Source organism: Wolffia australiana, chromosome 14, assembly GCF_029677425.1.
Source record: "Wolffia australiana isolate 7733 chromosome 14, ASM2967742v1".
Lineage (NCBI taxonomy): Eukaryota > Viridiplantae > Streptophyta > Magnoliopsida > Alismatales > Araceae > Wolffia > Wolffia australiana.
In genome coordinates this window covers 1,934,640-1,953,511 of record NC_135848.1, presented here as the reverse complement: position 1 = coordinate 1,953,511, position 18,872 = coordinate 1,934,640, and the positions used below count along the sequence as shown (strand labels likewise).

Sequence of the window (18,872 nt, the reverse complement as noted above, 5' to 3'; positions counted from 1 at the left end):
AACATAGTATTTTAGAAATCAGTTAGTTATAATACTAGTATGCAGTTAGAACTGTACTCTGTATTATCACAACACTAATAATACATTTTTATCAATTAAGATATCTGAAATCTCTAGATTCTAAACTATTAATTGGTTTCAGACATCGGTTGAATGTTGATATAGAGATGGATGGGAGATCAGGTACCTGTTGGGTGCCGATATAGAGATGGATGTTGATATCAGATATCAGTTGGATGTTGATATATAAAATAGATGGCGATATCAGATATCGGTTGGATGCCGATATAGAGATGGATGGTGATATCAGATACCGGTTGCTACAACACCACAACCAGTCTACCACTACTCTTTTTTTACTTTAATTAGCATAATTTTTGTCATTTTCTGGACAAAAAAAAGAAAAAATTCAAAATCATTTGAAAAACTATAAATATTCGCTCGTCAGTCGTAACCGCTTGCAGACTTCAGAAGACTGCAAGCGAGAGGAATGTCGACTGCAGGAGACGAGAGGAAGGAAACCAGCGGCGATTCCGGCATTGATCGTGGGAGGCGACTTCGATGCATCGTGAAGCTCGGTAACACTCCATATCTTGTTCTATGATGCGAGATCTCGTGGATTTACGTTTTTTTGTGTAAAGTTCGGCTTATATTCGACCGAATGATGATTTCTTCTTTGAGGAACTGAGATTCCTGCTAAGGCTGGACAGATTTGATGCATAGATCCGGTTTTCTGGTTTTATGGCTCTCGGAGGCAGATTTTGGGGGTTTTATGCGCACGATTTATTTTGAAATGGTGGCAGAACGCGGCGGCCGCGATGATGTTGGTGTTTTGCGAGTACTCATTCTTCACGAAATCGATTCGTCGGCTGAATTTAATATTGTGTGAGAATTATGTTTTTTCTTCTATCAGGCGGTGCCGCCGTCACTTGCAAAGGCGAAGTAGAGAAGATAAATGATGAAGCTCTGCGAGAGGTGTCTTCTCATCTGAGAGAAGCTTTAATGGGATATAGGTCTGAAACAGAGGTTCTTAGTATGGACTGGAGTAGACGGTCTGGGGCCGCTGAAATGGATCAAATCGAGGAGTTTGATGGCTATTCGATACCAAATATGGAAAATTTCATCATTGTTCATGGAGCAGGTAAACTATTTGCATTCATCTCCGTTAAATGGATTAGTTGAATCTTACTTTCGTTCTGAATTGCTTCTGACGGTGGAAATTCTACAGCATGATCTCATACTGTGAATGCTGCTCTCTGTGGCATGAAGCAATTACTGTTTTTATCATTGTTTGGCCATTTGATCGGCCGGATCAGGACCAGATCGATAGAGCCAATAAATTGAACGGCCTTAGTCGATGATAAGATCGGCTGGACTGATCGATCAGTTGACCAACTCGTAAGATTGGATTGGCCGACTCGCATTTATCTTGATCCGGCAGATCAGTCTGATCAACCGTATTGAAATCGGCTACAGAGTTGATCGATCAGGCAGCCTTGATCGATGATCAGATCAGCACGACTGGATCAAGATCAGATCAAGATGGCATATCCAATCAAGAGAGCTGTTTGACCGATCGATCAGCAGATTCTGTCTGGCCAACTAAGTGGAAGGGTCTATTCGGGCGCCACAGTGGGGAGCCTGATTGATCTTGAAATAAAAAAACAAACTTTCAATACTACGATATCTACCCCTAATGTCTCAATCACCGAATGTCAAATAATCATCCTAATTGTTAAATATTACACCTTTGTCTGGTCGTATTGAATTATTAAGCGCTAATCTGGTGAAATCAACATTAACAATTGTCATATCATAATTATCATAATTGGAAAAACAAAATTGAGAACATGATTTGTACGTCATCGTTTAATCTAGTAGCAGACGTGGGTTATTCCCTTTGTAAAAAACTGAAACTCGTTCCATTGGTCGATGATCTACGGTGTAAATTTCATTTTGATGGATTTTTTACGACCCGTTTAAAATGCGGCTATCTGGCTGATCAAGGATCGGTTCGACCCTTGATCAAATAGTCAATTGATCCTGTGGGCAATGCCAATTATCCAATTATTTTTAAAGAAAAATTTGATTATCCAATAGAATAAGGATATGAGAGCTCAGATTGGATCATCATGCAGGATGAACATTCGAGACCAATCACACTCAAGACACACCCTACTTGCTTCAATTTCTGCTGTTTTCATGAATAAATCGAAGTCTGTCTTATTGGAGATTCAACTAACATTGATGTCTTCGTATACTTAGAAAAAACATTGATGTCTTCGTATACTAAAAAAACATTGATATCTTCGTATACTATAAAAAACATTGATGTCTTCTTCTTTTGAGTAAAACTAAGGTTTTCCCAATTACTCACCCGTGCACTATTTAGCTTGTAGTGGATAGCTTTCATCCAATAATTTAGCGGTATTAAAACCACCGAATTCGAATTGTTGAGTGTCCCATTGTTTATCTGTAAAATTAGTTAGAGAAGAAGTCGTGTCAAGGGTTAGGAACTCCGTTCTGTCCCATTAACAGTCACCGTTTCCGTTCTCTCCGTTGTATATTACCATTGTAATATCTTATTTGGGTCCAACAGACTCAATAAGGCAAGATAAATATCGATGTAATACCCTGAAAGGGTTAACGGGATTTTTCCCTCAAGAAAAAGGAACGTGGATTCTTCTTCTTTCTTCTTCTTTCTTCTTCTCTCTTCTCCTCTCACCATCTCTCTCTGTTTGCTTACATCTGATCGTCTACTGCCTAAGGAGAGCTTCTACTGCATCTCTCTTGCTTGCTCTTGCATTGCCTGAGTAAAGGACGTCTGCTGCACGTCTGCTGCACTTCTACCTACAGTCTATACATTTCCCTTCAAGTCGCAAATATTTCCATGATTTCGCTCAATCATAATCATTTTGGAGAAAATAAGTTGGAGGCACAAAGATTTCTCTGAATATTTTTGTACGATATTTAATTAAATTATAAATCTCCTTAATATTTAAATTCAATATTATTTTCAGTCTTTTCCTATTACATCTGTTTCTGACTTGTTGGTCGATTAAAGCAAACGTAAATTATTTCCTCTTCTTTAGGTTCATTTGGGCACTTTCAGGCGAGCAAGTCCGGCGTCCACAAAGGACACTTGCATTTGCCCATTGTCAAAGCTGGCTTTGTAGCAACACGGATTTCAGTATGTTTTCTGCAGCCAAGGATTTTTAAATACGGTGGATCATTTTTTTATCATATTTCTGCTATATTATATAAATGTCTACTTTTCTTCAAAAAAATATATTTAAATGTCTACTCAAATCATGCGAGTCTGCACTACTTTAAGATTCCTTTTTGTAAACTCTGTTTAAATATTTTATTTTTATTTATTTATTCTACGTTACCCTTTTGATCCATAAGGTGATGCAGATGTGTATGTGGTCTGCAGTTACCATTCTAGTTTTTTGACTCAAGTTTTCATACTAGCTTTTCATTGGGGTCTTATTTCTTATTTTGAATGAAATTGATAAATGTCTCATGCAATTTTATATTTCTGAATCTCCTAGCCACCTTCCTTGACCTATCGTCTTTGTCCTACTCGGTTATTTTCTAGGGTTTTGAACGTTGCGGTTCTTATCTCAGTTGCATTAAATAATAGTCCAGCTGAATCGGTTTATTTAGCTTGTCTCTGAATAATTTCTTACCTTCCTGGGAATTTTAATAGGATGAAAATATCTTTACGTGTTATCACTCGTCTATTCCTGCAGGTTACATCACTATGTCTCGCAATTGTGAGAGCTCTTGCCAGAGGTCCGAAATTTAGTTTTTATTATTATTTCTTGTTAACTTATCCTTTCTTGGCCAAAATTCATCCTCAAAATGATCCGAAATGGTCCTCAAAATTCATCCTTTCTTGGCCATTTAAGATAACTGAGGACATGCAAAATTCTTATGCCCATAAATTTGGGGGTTTTTTGGCAGAGGGAATGCCAGCAATTGGAATGCCGCCATTTGCTTCTGGATGGGAGACAACAGACAGAAATGTCAGATACAGTATAATAATCAATCTGTTTATTCCTTCTTTTCATATAATCTAGAATTTTGGTTTGTCGATCCAAACAAGTATATAACTTAATATCAGAATTCTGCATTCAGTAATTAATACTTGATCATTACAGGTTGCTTCAGCACATCTTCTCCCCATAACTCGGGCTCTCGAATCCGGCCTCATTCCTGTAAGTGCTAAATAGTAGAAATCATCTTATGCCCCAAGGGTATCTCTGTCATTTCAACCACCATGGGCAGCGGTATTGTCATCGGTTACCTTTTAGGATAGTTTCCTTTAGTAGTCGTAGCACTCTTCTTCCTATTTGTATCAATTTTAGGGATGATAATATCTTTGCCCCAGACCCCCTCTTAGGGCTAACCGTGTCTTTTCCCTTATGCATGTTTCCCTTTAAATAGGGTGCTCTCCCTTTAGGAGGGCAGCCAGGGAAGTATTTGCAATTAGAAGTACTCGTTCTTCCTCCTTCTGCGTCTGAGGTTCTCCTCTTCCCCATTGATCCCCGTCCCTCGTGATCGCTCTCCTCTCCACTGCGTCTTCAAGCGGCTTGTCCTTGGCCGATCCCTACCCCTCTACTCGGCCTCTCCCCAACCATTCCCTTCCTTTTCTTCATACCGGGAACTCTCTTTATTGTCAAATTACATTGGAGACGATATGTCCCCAACGGGTTCTTATCATAGTTGTAGCTCTTTTCTTCGTATCTGTATCAATTTTAGAGGTGATGATATCTTTGCACATGATTTATCATCTGCCAGAAATAAAAAAAATTATCAATTTTTTCCGGCTTCCATACATCAAGGTTTCTATCAATTCTCTGAAAAAAATTTAAATGAGGCATGCAAAACGATGAAGCTGGAGGATCTTTTTAAAGATTGGCATCCATGAAGATGATTGTTATGTTTCTATATCCCCAAGGGTATCTTCGGCGCTCTAAGACCATTAGGGGCATCTAATATTTTGGTCCACCGGGGGCACTCTTGTCATTTTCCCTTGAGTAGGGCAGCCAAGAAGTATCAAGAAATGAAGCTGTTTGGCTGTTCGACCAAGTCCATCTCGCTGTTATCTTCTCTCTGGTGACATCCAACCCATCAAACCTCTTTCTAGGAAATGTGCATTCCTCTAGACTTCCTGATACGATCCCAGTTAGTTAGGAAATAAAAGAGTATAAATAAGGAGCGAAGGGGGAGAAGAAGAGCACGGAGCATTTCGGGTTTCTTGAGCAAGGGGTCGGGAGGAGCAGAGCTGCATTCGGCGAGCTGCCTCTACGGTGATCTTGAGAAGAAGATTCGAAGGCGACGTGGACTTGTACCAGAGTACGAGGAGCGGAATCAAGATCCTTCTGTAAGTCTTAAATTCCAGCAGTTGCTTTTACCATTTGGGACTGCATCTTATCATTGGTATCAGAGCCGCGATCTTGGCTTTCCAATGACGTTGAAAGAGGTGGAAGCGAGATTGGAGGCGAAGGAGGTGGAAATGGGCGAAATGAAAGAGGAACAAAAGAGGTTAGGGGAAGAAATGAAATTGTTGCGAGATGAAGCAAAGGAAAATGGTGAAATGCTAAGGCAAGTGCTCAGAAGTCTAGCTATGCTGAATCAAGGTAATGCACCAGAAGAACGACCAGTATGGACGCCGCCAGACAAGCAAGAAGAAAGGGAAGAGTCCTACAATGGAATACGTGGATACCAGGAAGGAAGCGCCCATAGATAATGCAAATCGAGCACAAATGCAGCTAGCCAGAAGTAAGATGGAAGCACCTAAGTTTCGGGGAGATGACGTAGAAGGGTGGGTAAGAGGAATGGAAAGATTTTTTCAGGTTCAGGAAGTGCTAGAGGAAGATCGTATTGATGTGGCTATGGCCAACCTCGAGGGTGAAGCATTGCAATGGTATCTGTGGACGACGGATCGTTACACATTTACAGGGTGGAACGATTTTAAGATTCAAATAGGAAGGAGGTTCGACGAAACACTGGGCGATAATATCAAGCATCAGTTCATGGACATCAAGCAAACAGGGACCGTAAAAGAGTACAGAAAAGAGTTCGAGAGGTTATCTGTTTATCTGCCACCCATGCCTGAGGACATAATGTATGACATTTTTTTGAAAGGACTCAAGGTCGAAATCCAGACAGAAATGGACGTTGAAGAATTCTTGGGACTGAGAAGATTGATGGACTTGGCGTTGAAGACAGAGAAAAGATTGAAGGCCTTATGGCAAGCATGGGAGCACCATTGCATGGCAAGAGGGAGAACATCGAGCAGTGGTCCACGTTTCCAAGGGAGTAAGGCTACCAACATCGGTCCATCAGGAGCGAGTGGAGGCAACTTTTCCTCGACTAAGTGGAGAGAATCAGAGACCCAACAAGAGGCGCCCGCATACAGGAAGAAAATCATGCTCACTGGTGAGGAATTCCAGAAAAGGAGGGAGAAGGGACTGTGCTATAACTGTAATGAGAAGTTTGGTCCGGGTCACCGGTGCAAGAAGACCTTACAGATTGTGATTGTGAGCGAGGAAGAACGTGACAATGGCGAACCAGACGCAGTTGCTATCTTAGAAGTCGAAGAGGACAACTCTCCAGAAGCACAATTATTGTCCGCACATGTCTCACTTAATTCCATGTTAGGATGGAATAATCCCAGATCGATTAAATTGATGGGGAAATTGAATGGCAGAGAAATCATAGTGCTTATTGACAGTGGGGCATCTCACAATTTCTTGGGTACAGGACTGGTGGAGGAGTTTCAATTTCAATGTGATACCTCTGTTTTGTTTGAGGTAACTTTGGGCAATGGGGAGACCAATAAAGGCCAAGGTCTATGTTTGGGAGTCAAGTATACACTAGGGGATAGAGATGAGTAGTGACTTTTTACCTTTCCCATTGAAGGGCATCGACATGATATTGGGTATGGCGTGGTTATCCTCTCTGGGCTGGACTCATATCCATTGGGAGAAACATATCTTAAAATTCAGAAGAAGGGAAGAGGTGGTTACCTTAAGAGGAGATCAGGGGCTGACCAAGACACATAAATCCTCATTCGGCCGATAAAGAGATGAAGAGGAGTCAATTTCTGATGATGGAATTATATCGCCTAGACCATTGTGTCACCTTGCCACAAACGCTATCAGAGAAGGGGTTAGAAGAGAAACTCAGACTAAGTTTCCCCAGGGTCTTTGAACCACTGACGGCTTTACCACCTGAAAGACCAACAGATCATGCTATACAACTGTTACCCCAGGCCCAGCCCATCAATCAACGACCATATAAGTATTCATTTTTGCAGAAGGATGAGATTGAGAAACTGGTACAGGAGCTGTTGAAGGCAGAATTCATTCGACCGTCACATAGTCCCTTCGCAAGCCCAGTCTTACTGGTTAAGAAGAAAGATGCCGGATGGCGATTTTGTGTTGATTACCGTGCACTTAATAAAATAACTGTACCAAATTGATATCCAATTCCTGTGGTGGAAGAATTATTGGATGAACTCCATGGCGCATTATTGTTTTCCAAGTTAGATCTGAAATCGGGGTATCATCAGATCAGGATGAAAAAAGAGGACGTTCATAAAACTGCATTTAAAACCCATGAAGGGCATTATGAATTCCGGGTTATGCCCTTTGGGCTTATGAACGCCCCAGCTACATTTCAATCTCTTATGAACCACCTGTTTCATCCGTACCTCAGAAAATTCTTACTGGTGTTTTTTGATGATATATTGATTTACAGTAAGTCATTGGAAGACCATGAGTCACATTTGCAACAAGTCTTTACTGTCCTGGCTGATAATGATCTTCATGTGAATCCCAAAAAGTGTCAATTGGCTTGCAATCAGTTGGAATTCCTGGGGCATTGGATTTCTCATCAAGGAGTTATGGATAAGAGCAAGGTGGAGGCGATGGTGAGCTGGCCTGCATCAAGAATCTCAAGCAACTGCGAGGGTTCTTGGGTTTGACAGGGTATTATCGCAGGTTTGTCAAAGAGTACTCCTTGAAGGCCGCCCCTTTAACAGCATTGCTGAAGAAAGATGCATTTGGGTGGAATGTAGACGCGCAAGCTGCATTTGATCGACTTAAACTAGCAATGAGTTCTACTCCAGTGTTGGCCTTACCAAATTTTCAACTACCTTACCATCGAGACGGACGCATCAGGAGTAGGCATTGGTGCTGTCCTCATACAGAATGGACGACCCATCGCTTATTTTAGTCAGGTCCTTCCCAAGCGGAGCCAAGTCAAATCTGCTTATGAACGTGAATTGATGGCTATTGTCCTGTCAGTGCAGAAATGGCGACACTATTTGACACATTTGCCTTTCATTATCCGCACCGATCAGTACAGTCTTAAATACTTATTGTGTCAGAAGCAGATTCAGGAGCCGTACAGCAAATGGGCTTACAAATTACTGGGGTTTAATTTCGAAATTGAATATGAACCAGGAAGAGCAATGTTGTAGCTGATGCATTATCCAGGGCCCCATCATCATTGGAAGTCAATGCATTGCAAGTGTCCAGGTTCCAGCTATTAGACCAAGCGATCATCCAACAGGAGGTGGGTCAGGATCTGAAATTTCAAAAAGTAATTAAGGAGTTGCGACTCAGTCCATTTTCCTATCCAAAGTTCAAATTATACAAGGATACCCTACTGTACAAGGGACGACCGGTGCTTACGGGACTTCTTCATTACTACCAAAAGTGTTACAGACCTATCATGATTCAGCACCGGGGGGGCATACGGGATGCAAACGAACCTATAAGCGCATTGCTCAAGACTTATACTGGCCACGCATGAAAGATCACATAAAGAGATATGTGAATCAGTGTCATATTTGTCAAACTAACAAGATATCTTCCCTCTCACCTGCTGGGTTATTACAAGCTCTACCCATTCCTGAACGCATCTGGGAAGACATATCGTTAGATTTCATAGAAGGGCTGCCAACATCACAAGGATTCAACTGCATTATGGTGATTGTGGACAGACTGAGCAAGTATAGTCACTTCCTACCACTGAAACACCCATTTACTGCCCGAGATGTAGCTGACATCTTCGTCCGAGAAATTGTACGCTTGCATGGGATACCCTCCTCAATTGTTTCAGACAGAGATAAAATCTTTACCAGTATGTTCTGGAAGGAGTTGTTCCGCTTGCAAGGCACCACATTATGCATGAGTTCCTCATACCACCCCAAACAGATGGTCAAACAGAGGTGGTAAACAGATGTTTGGAATCATATTTACGCTGTTTTGCTGGTGAGAAACCAAGTCTTGGTCCAAGTGGATCCATTGGGCAGAGTTCTCTTATAATACAGCTTTCCATTCATCCATTCAGATGACACCTTTCAAAGCAGTGTATGGGAGGGACCCACCAAAACTTTTGTACTATGGGACCCCTTCATCTCCACTTGAGTCTGTCGACACTCTATTAAAAGAGAGAGATGATACTCTGAAAGTGATAAGAAACAACTTACTAGCGGCGCAATCCAGCATGAAACGCCAAGCGGATAAGCACCGAAGAGACCTTGAGTTTCAGGTGGGGGAACAAGTGTATCTTCGATTACGTCCCTACCGCATGAAGTCCTTAGCAAAAGGATCAATGAAAAGTTATCTCCAAAATATTTTGGTCCATTTCGGATCTTACAAAAGGTGGGGCCTGTGGCCTACAAACTAGAACTGCCAGACAGTTGTTCCCTACATCCGGTGTTCCACGTATCTAAACTAAGGAAAGCAGTGGGTCCAGGCAGGGTCACGCAATTACTGCCTCCTTCATTTACTGATGATTTTGAGTGGCAGCTATCTCCAGCAGAGGTGGTGTCGGCTAGGAGACGGAATGGACAAGTGGAAGTGTTGATTAAATGGAAAGGGCTTCCAGAAGAAGATGCATCATGGGAACCTCTATCAGTCATCCGAGGGCAATTCCCCGACATCCACCTTGGGGACAAGGTGATAGTCGATGAGGGGGGAAATGATACGATCCCAGTAAGAGTATATGAAAGAAGAAAGAGAGGAGGCCAGAAAGGCAGCGGGCCAGCTGGCGCTGAGCTGGCCAAATAACAACCCTTCTTGAAAGGGTAGTTAGTTAGGAAATAAAAGAGTATAAATAAGGAGCGAAGGGGGAGAAGAAGAGCACGGAGCATTTCGGGTTTCTTGAGCAAGGGGTCGGGAGGAGCAGAGCTGCATTCGGCGAGCTGCCTCTACGGTGATCTTGAGAAGAAGATTCGAAGGCGACGTGGACTTGTACCAGAGTACGAGGAGCGGAATCAAGATCCTTCTGTAAGTCTTAAATTCCAGCAGTTGCTTTTACCATTTGGGACTGCATCTTATCACTTCCCTCCCCTCTCAACTACAATGTGACGTCCCTGTTATATGTCTCTTGTCATAAGCAGTGTCCAACCCACCAAAATCTCTTTATCCCCTTTTCATGATACCGTCCGTCGGGAACATATCAATGGTGATGATGAATGGTCCAAATCTGATACATTCTTCACAAGAACGTATTGCTGGCATTTCAAAAAGAGGAAAGTCGATCAGAACACATGTGCGAGTGTTTGCACGTTGGAACTAGTTTAAAAGGAAGAGCAACCTGCATGGGGAAGGATCGGGATTTTCTTGGAAGTTTTATGGAATAACTGCTGGAGTCGAGAGCAGCAGAGGATCCATCCGTTACCAGAGGGGAATTCGTCCATCAAGGATGGTCCATTTCTTATCTTTATTTTCATCTCTCAAGATGGATTTGATGTAGCCATAAGCCCATTTTCTGAGGCACATTAACAACTTATGGCCCAAGAAGGAGATTCTTCTAGAACTGACAGGATCTACAGGAAAGTACCTAGAACCCCTCAAAATCCTCTGACAAGATCCTCTAACAGATTTTCTCTGACATGATTCCCTAACAGATTCATAAATGACAGAATCATCTGATAGACTCTTCTTCTGCCAGGATATCTGCTCTGACTTGTCAGAGCTGTATATCTTCCGTTTTGTCCCACCATGATCTTCTTGAGCCACACAAATATCTCCTGACAGCTTCTACAGGCCTCAAAATCTGCAAAAAAACTTTGCCCAGGCATGTTGGGCTGCTTATCCTCTGTTTTAGCTTGTCAGAGTTGTTTTTATCAATATTTTGAGTTGTCCTTTCATGGGTACAGTCATTATGGACGACCTTGCACTTGTTGTGGCCTACATAAGGCCCCCATGTACCCCTCAATGAGTATTATTGAAGTGTATTGTTTTGTTGAAACTCTTGTTCTCCCCTCTGAGTGTTCTCTTTGGTAGAGAGTGCTTTAGTGCTTGTGGATTCAAGCACGACCCCTTGTGGACTCAAGGGTTGGCAAAGCTAGTTGTGTGGATTCAGGACTTGTCTCCTTCAAGTAGAGCAAGGCTTGTGGATTCAAGTCATGTTCCTACATTGTTCCTATATTAAGGCTGCGTCAGGATTCATCAAAGCATTCTTGGAAATTCGTGATTTGATTTGGAATTGAGTTCAATCGTGATTCTGCTGGTTAATTATTTTTGTGATATAAGCTTGGTGTATCAAAATAATACGATGACAGATTCACAGCCATCAATTCAGTCATCTCATTCCAAGAATTGACGAGATTGAAAGAGATAAGAAATAGTTCTTGATGTTTCAACCTAATCCGAGATCTGCCATTATCCAAGGAAAGATGATGCACTGATACAAAATGTTAGAACCCCCGGAATGTTCGAACAAAATCCTTAGAAGATTCTATGAAATGCAGCGCTTGAGATCTGTCCAGAATAAGGAATATTGTGTACCTATTATTCCTAACATTACCAAAGGTGGGATAGAAGAAAAAATGGTCAATGGAAGTCAAGCACACTCGTTGTCTAGAGCAAGAAATCCCTTTAAATAATGGGAAGGGGGCGACAGGGGGGAAGACTTTTTTTCAGAAAGATTTCAAGGACTTTGGCTGGGGAAGCAGGACGGGCCTGCAGATCCAGAACCCCTATCACATCTCCCTTTCTAATCTTTTTTCCTGTTTCCTTTGTTGAAGTTATAAGAGAACTATTTATAGATTGAATTCTTGAGTTATTGATATCTCCTCTCTCTCATTTATAATGTTTCTTACTTGGTCTAATCTCATGTTTCGCGTGCATTGTGAGATCGTGCCACACGTTCCTTGCTTCTTACTGATATGATCCTCAACCTACTTATGGGGAGTCTCGTCATGTTAGTCCACAAGGCCCTTTCAGTCATTTGGTCATTATGCATCTCTTTTATATAGGGATACCCTACCTTTAGAAGGGCAGCCAAGAAGCATGAAGTAAGGTGTCTTGTCTCTCCCTCTATGATCCCCGTCCTGGGGACCATCTTTACCTCAAAGCGTCTTCAGGCGGCTCATCCCCAGTCAATCCCTTTCTCATCCGTCCAACCCTTCCTTGGATCATTCCCATTTCTTCTCTCTTTCCTTGGAACCTCTCCTCCTCCTCGTCTATTCCCTTCCCCGCTACGAGCCTACATGCAGGATCAAATCACTTATCCTCTTCTAATGCCTTCTTAAGTAGGTACAACTAGGCACAGTCATAAATCTGACGATTATGATGGATTCATAATTCTGAGTTTTTTTACATATTCCTAGAGATAATAATTAGGAATCCATGTGTGAATGCATCTTATTGCTTATACTCTCTTCCAGACCCCAGAATTATACAAAAATGGCTCTCATATATTCTCGATATTTATTCCAGGTGCTTCACGGGGACGCGGTGCTTGATAACATACGGGTTTGAAATTTCTTTGACCTCCTTCCTTATCAATTTTAGGAAAAAAGAATTCCGGCTGCTTTAATAACTGCCGAATATTTGCAGGGTTGCACAATACTAAGCGGGGATGTCATCATCCGGCATCTTGCAGAGAACTTAATGCCCGACTATGTCGTCTTCCTCGTATCCTTTTATTTTCTATTAAATCTGCAATTTGTTTCGGATCTAAATTCTCTTCCTCAAACTCTTTTTTATTTTCCATTAAATGATTTTTAATTCTTATCTCCCATTAAACGGGTTTTTCTTGTCTCTCTTATATCTTTTTTCAAATTTTCCATTCAGTACATAATTTCTTCGGATCCAAATTTTCTCACTCTCCCTCTCAAACCTCTTTTTCGTTTTTGCATTAAATGGGCAAAACTTATTAAACCGGAATGGAAATTCCCCCTAACTTCTCAAACCGCTTATTTTATTTTCCAACTAAATGGGTTATTTTTACGTTCCAAAATATTTATTTACAATCCACCCTCAACATCTCACCCCATTAGACGGGCCAGGTCTTTTCCATTATTTTTCCTTTAAATGGGTAATTGTTTTCGATCCAGCATCTCTTTTTACTTTCATCTCCCATTAAAGTGTTTTTTTTCCATCTCTAATATCTTTTCCTCATTTTCCATTCAATGGATAATGTCATCGGATCCAAATTCTCTCACTCTCCCTCTTGAACCTCTTTTTCGTTTTTGTATTAAATGGGCAAAGTTATCAAACCCGAACTGAAATTCCTCCAAACTTCTCAAACCTCTTGTTTTATTTTCCAATTAATTACAATCCTCCCTTAATATCGCACCCCATTAGACAGACGTTCTCGGAGTATACGACCGCCCCCCAGCAGACCCACACGCAGTGCTTCTCAGAGAAATTGGTGAGAATTATTATTATTTTCGCATTAGTTGAACGTTCAGATAATATTTTCTAAATCATGAGCAGAGGTGGGGGATGATGGGCGGTGGCATGTGCTGAGACCGTTGGATCAAGGTAGTCCAATTCTGTCACTCTCCGTTGACTCACCCCGTGTCCTGAGTATAGTGCAGGGATGCGGACGGGATGGTTTTTTCATCCCAGGACGAAAAAATCATCCCGTCCACAAGGTTGGACAAAAATCGGGATGGAAATTCATCCTGAGACCTACGGACAGGACGGTTTTTGTTCACTCAGATGAAAAAACCGTCCTGTCCGGAGGTCTCAGACAAAAAATCCATTATGTCCACGTCCCTGCACTTAATCGTGTGTGGGACCGGAAGATCTTAGTCCTGTCCCGTCCATTGTCCACATCCAGGACGATCCGGAACAAGAGAGTGCAGGGCCGTGGACGGGATAGTTTTTTGGTCCCAGGACAGAAAAATCGTCCCGTCCACAAGGTTGGATGAAAATTCATCCCAAGATCTCCGGACGGGACGGTTTTCTTCCACTCAGATGAAAAACAGTCTGGACTGGAGGTGTCAGACGAAAAAACCATCCCGTTCGCATTCCTGCACTGATTCCGGATGTCGGACGGGACGACCTTAGTCCTCTCCGGAAGAAGAGAGTGCAGGGACACAGACAGGAAAGTTTTTTCATCCCAGAACAAATAAATCATCCCATCCGCGAGGTTGGACGAAAATCAGGACAGAAATTTGTCCCAATACATCCGGAGAGGATGATCTTGTCCACTCGGACATAAAACTGTCCCGTCTGGAGGTCTCAGACGAAAAAATCCATTACGTCCACGTCCCTGCACTGATTCCGAACATCAGATAGGACGATCTTCATCCCGTCCCGTCCATGGTCCACTGTCCCTGATGATCCTGAAGTAGAGAATGCAGGGACGTGGACAGGATGATTTTTTTGTCCTGTCCTGCCCGCAAGGTTGGGCAATAATCAGGACAGAAATTCATCCCAAGAGGTCTCGGATAAAAAAACCGTCCCATCCATCGTCAACGTCCTGGACAATCCGGAACTATTGTCCTGAGAGCTGCCATTGACTGTCAGGTGTCGAGATATCAGTGGCCGCCCACGACACCACCGGCGGGATGGAAACAAAGATCTCGGAGGCCGCAGCCATTGCCCGGCTCGGCATCCCTGTCTTCATAACCAAGGCCAGTCCAATCTCCATCCCTTGTAAAGTAGTGAATGTTTTGTAGTCATTCTCCGCTCCTAAAGTCGCCCCTTTTGCCACCTCACTCTCTATACAGGCTGGGTCGCCACACGCTCTAAGAGCTCTAAAGGGGGAGCCGGTGGACCATTTGGCCGACGATTGGCTGGGGACCGTCATCAGGCCTTCGAGCTGCGGCTGACCATTCGTCAAGTTAGACTGGATTACTGAGGGAAAATAACTCAAAACCATTTAGTCATAAGTTAAGAGCCGGTCAAAGAGATACTGATAGACATAGAGATAGACATAAAGAAAGACAGAGATAGAGATAGAGATAGAGTGGCAGTCTAGTTGCCCCTGCCAATGTCCTTGATGGCGGAGATCTGCTCCTCTCCCATGGCGGACATCACTGAAACGACCAGGTCTTTTCCTTCGCCGAATCCCTCCTTGATCTGAAATAGACATAATTATTACTCTTTCATTGGAAAAACTGATAAACAACCATTTGCAAAATTAACGGGTCTAACGGGCTTACATTCTAATTATCATGAACTAAGATGATGATTTCAGGGGAAATAGGTAAACAAAAGAGTTTCAGATTTCAATAAAAGTCAAATAAATTTTAATTTTACTTTACTAGAAAACAATTATTTTGTGATATGTTATGGGAAGAGACAATACGGCTAAAGAGAACGCGCATTAAACACAATTGGTAAGATGTTATCAGAGCTAGGGATAGTCAAAACGTCATCCATCACTTCACAGGTCACCGTGACGGACACGTGACGAATGACGTTTAGCTGGCGGTGACGAAATGCATAGGGATAGTCAAAACGTCATCCATCACTTCACAGGTCACCGTGACGGACACGTGACGAATGACGTTTAGCTGGCGGTGACGAAATGCATAGGGATAGTCAAAACGTCATCCATCACTTCACAGGTCACCGTGACGGACACGTGACGAATGACGTTTAGCTGGCGGTGACGAAATGCATAGGGCATGACGGTGACGGGATACCTCGGACGCATGATGGATTAACATAGTAAAATAAATAATATTATATTTCGACTATGCTTATTAACATACTAAAAATAAATATTATTATTTCCGTCACCGGTGACAGTGACGGCGTCGCGGTGACGGTGACGTGACGGAACGAGGAAGAAGGGACGCGTGGTGAGTGTGTGACGGAATTTTTCAAAATCCTTGGACGTGTGACGAGACGGTGACATGACAAACATTTCGTCATGTCACCGTTAGTCACGCATCATCATCCGTCCAGTCACGTCTGGGGCGTCCCGTCTGGGGCGTCACATCCCTGACGTGCCGTTCCTTATCAGAGCCCAGTTACTTGGTTCAAATCACAGAAACAACAGAAGGCATGCTGGGCCGTAAAAAGGTCTGCGCAAATATGCTAGTTTTGGCACAGTTGATAAAATTCCTTCATTCTTACAAAAAACTAATTATAAGAAATAATAGGGTACCTGAGTGAGAAGAGTTTCATCAGTGGGGAGACGAAGGTCGTCCTTAGTGCCGCCGCTTTCGGTGAGAAGGCTCACCTGCGATAACAATCGTTCTCGATGAGAGAGAGATGATAAAAATAGATGGCTATTAACATGAGCGAAGAAAGGAGCTGAGAACTCACGAATCCATCCTCCGAGATGTCAATCAGCTGGTAATCGGTACGGTTGACATGTGGGACCTGAAGATAAAAAATCATTTAGTTAATTATTTCTCGGGTCTTAATGTGAAATTAGAGATTATGCGATATTAAATTTAGAGGATGATTACGTCACAGTTGTGAGAAGAGGGAACGATATCTTCCAGCTTCTTCCCATTGAATATGTCGATGGCTACAAAGTGGCACTTGGCGTGGCCGTGCTTCCCGGTCTTGGATGTCGAAACCTCGACGACCTGGCCCGTTTCAAGAATGAATTTAAATTTTAGTGGATTATGAACTGCTAATTGTAGTATTAAGTCAAATTCTTGTTCCATAATCCAAAATTTCTTCGCAGGGAAAACCCATGGAAGGAAGAGATGTAAAAAACTTAAATGAGAAACTAGAAAGAATAAACAAAATCGTCTTTTGATAACTATTTTCATCGTCCGTCGCGGACTAATAAATGAAGGAATATTGGCTCCAAAAAACCCGATCATAGCTATACACTGGGAAGGAATTGTGCAGAGAAAAATAAAAGACCGGAGTGCTAAAATATTTCTACACGATGCGATTGGGAACAAAAGAGTAAGCTAAAAAAATTAAGGAGAAGTATAGTTTCTACTTCAAGAAGTATAGTACTCGATCTGATGGATAATGAAAACCATAAAGCGAAGCAATCTAATGATCAACTGACTCGGCACGAGAACCTATTGTCCGAGTGAACAAATAAATTAAAATATTCGAAGAAATAAATGGATTTACCGAATATTTAAGAGATCTGACAAACGGAATGAATAAAATCAAATATTACTAGATAATCATCCTGTGCAGAGGATCGAACGCATGAGGAGAAACAAAGATCAAAGATCCGCAAGCATAAACGTACCTTGCAGGGCCTTCCCTTGATCACGATGTAACCGTTCTTACGGATCGTCCCAGCCTGCTGGGGATAAGTCTTGGACGCTCCGGCGTCGGTCGACTCGAAGTGGTGTTCCTCGTCCGACATGATTCCCTACGATTCAAAAACAAGAACAAAGCCATCAAAAACAAATCAAAAGCATATGAAAAACAGCAACAGGAGAAGAAACTAAAGGATATCGAGGAGATTGTCCACCAAAAAACAAATGAAAAGAATTAGAAAAAAAAACAACAGGAGAAGAAACTAAAGGATATGAGGGGATCGTCCATTAAGAACAATTAAAAGAGAAAAAAATCAGCATCAAAAGAAGAAACAAGAGGAGATTGAGGAGATCGTCCATCAAGAACAAATCAAAAAGAAAAAAATAGAGAGGAAACGAATCAAGAGGAGATTGAGGATATCATCCATCAAAGAAACATAAAAAAGAAACAAAAATAGAAACAGGCGAAGAAACAAGAGGAGATCGTCCATCAGAATGAAAAAAATCGGCAACAGGAGAAGAAACAAGAGGAGATTGTCCATTAAAAAGTAAAAAAAATCGGCAACAGGAGAAGAAACAAGAGAAGATTGTCCATCAAAAAGAAAAAAATCGGCAAACAGGAGAAGAAACAAGAGGAGATTGTCCATGAAAAAGAAAAAAAAACGGCAACAGGAGAAGAAACAAGAGGAGATTGACGAGATCATCCATAGAAAACAGATAAAAAAGAAAAGGAAATTAGATACAGGCGAAGAAACAAAAGGAGATCGTCCATCAAAAACAAATCAAAAAGAAAAAAATCGGCAACAGAAGAAGAAACAAGAGGAGATTGAAGAGATCGTCGCGCAAGAGATAAGATCAGTACCGGTAGAACTCGGCTCGAAGATGAGATCGGAGTCGGAGAAGACCACCGCAGTCTGACAACGTCGATTTTTCGATGATTGGCTATATATTTATAGCTCAGTTCAAAACCCTTACCCCGGACGCGGCCTCGCTCTCGAATAGATTTGAAATTTAAGATCGCGTCCGACGTTCCTGTCCGTTGGATCTGCCCCGCAACGTGGATCAGATCTGGCCGTCAACTTGTCCAAAGCAAGAAATTTTCAAAAAATATGTACACTATCAACGGTCGTGGGATCTGACCAACCAAAGACATCCACGTGGCGTTCTGTCTTCCTCCATCATCCAAATCAAGTGAGCAACCCCAGCCGTCGGATCTGTAGACCACGAGAATCCCCGTCGCAAGTAGATGCATCTGATCTATCTGCACCGTTGCCTCTGTAGACCTTCAAAGTTTGGACAAGGGTTTTAATCAGGTTCATGAAGGGGTCCACCTGGATGAGTGGACTAATGGGCCATGGTGGACCCCACCATGGTGCCAGAGATGTTTACTAGTCAAAGTCAACAACACATA

General features: G+C 42.2%; 3 protein-coding genes across 4 annotated transcripts; 2 read left to right on the top strand and 1 right to left on the bottom strand.

Moving 5' to 3' along the window:
* The first annotated feature begins 471 nt into the window (after positions 1–471).
* Positions 472–15,411, top strand: LOC144712293 (Amino acid kinase family protein). Of its 2 annotated transcripts, XM_078586526.1 has the most exons (12): positions 472–578; positions 914–1,141; positions 3,093–3,190; positions 3,756–3,798; positions 3,970–4,031; positions 4,167–4,223; positions 12,753–12,788; positions 12,873–12,950; positions 13,623–13,689; positions 13,755–13,802; positions 14,796–14,902; positions 14,999–15,411. In XM_078586526.1, exons 1-12 carry the CDS (start codon positions 491–493, stop codon positions 15,098–15,100), a joined length of 1,014 nt encoding a protein of 337 aa, XP_078442652.1. In that variant the 5' UTR covers positions 472–490; the 3' UTR covers positions 15,101–15,411. The 2 variants fall into 2 exon arrangements, with proteins under 2 accessions (XP_078442652.1, XP_078442653.1); XM_078586527.1 differs by lacking the exon at positions 14,796–14,902.
* On the top strand, positions 5,705–6,908 carry LOC144711996 (uncharacterized). The gene has a single exon (XM_078586172.1). It carries the CDS (start codon positions 5,718–5,720, stop codon positions 6,906–6,908), a length of 1,191 nt encoding a protein of 396 aa, XP_078442298.1. The 5' UTR covers positions 5,705–5,717.
* LOC144712294 (eukaryotic translation initiation factor 5A-3-like) lies at positions 15,123–18,478 on the bottom strand. Its single transcript, XM_078586529.1, has 6 exons — positions 18,324–18,478; positions 17,449–17,574; positions 16,694–16,816; positions 16,548–16,604; positions 16,387–16,461; positions 15,123–15,350 (listed from the first exon to the last, which is right to left on the bottom strand). Exons 2-6 carry the CDS (start codon positions 17,566–17,568, stop codon positions 15,246–15,248), a joined length of 480 nt encoding a protein of 159 aa, XP_078442655.1. The 5' UTR covers positions 17,569–17,574; positions 18,324–18,478; the 3' UTR covers positions 15,123–15,245.
* Between the last annotated feature and the right edge of the window lie 394 nt (positions 18,479–18,872).

Coding starts and splice junctions, on each gene's coding strand:
- LOC144712293 (XM_078586526.1), top strand. CDS start 491: ATGTCGACTGCAGGAGACGAGAGGAAGGAAACCAGCGGCGATTCCGGC. Junction 579..913: donor TCGATGCATCGTGAAGCTCG/GTAACACTCCAT, acceptor TTCTTCTATCAG/GCGGTGCCGCCGTCACTTGC. Junction 14,903..14,998: donor TCCCTGTCTTCATAACCAAG/GCCAGTCCAATC, acceptor CTCTCTATACAG/GCTGGGTCGCCACACGCTCT.
- LOC144711996 (XM_078586172.1), top strand. CDS start 5,718: ATGGAATACGTGGATACCAGGAAGGAAGCGCCCATAGATAATGCAAAT.
- LOC144712294 (XM_078586529.1), bottom strand. CDS start 17,568: ATGTCGGACGAGGAACACCACTTCGAGTCGACCGACGCCGGAGCGTCC. Junction 16,462..16,547: donor ACATCTCGGAGGATGGATTC/GTGAGTTCTCAG, acceptor TTGTTATCGCAG/GTGAGCCTTCTCACCGAAAG. Junction 15,351..16,386: donor ATGAAACTCTTCTCACTCAG/GTACCCTATTAT, acceptor TGTCTATTTCAG/ATCAAGGAGGGATTCGGCGA.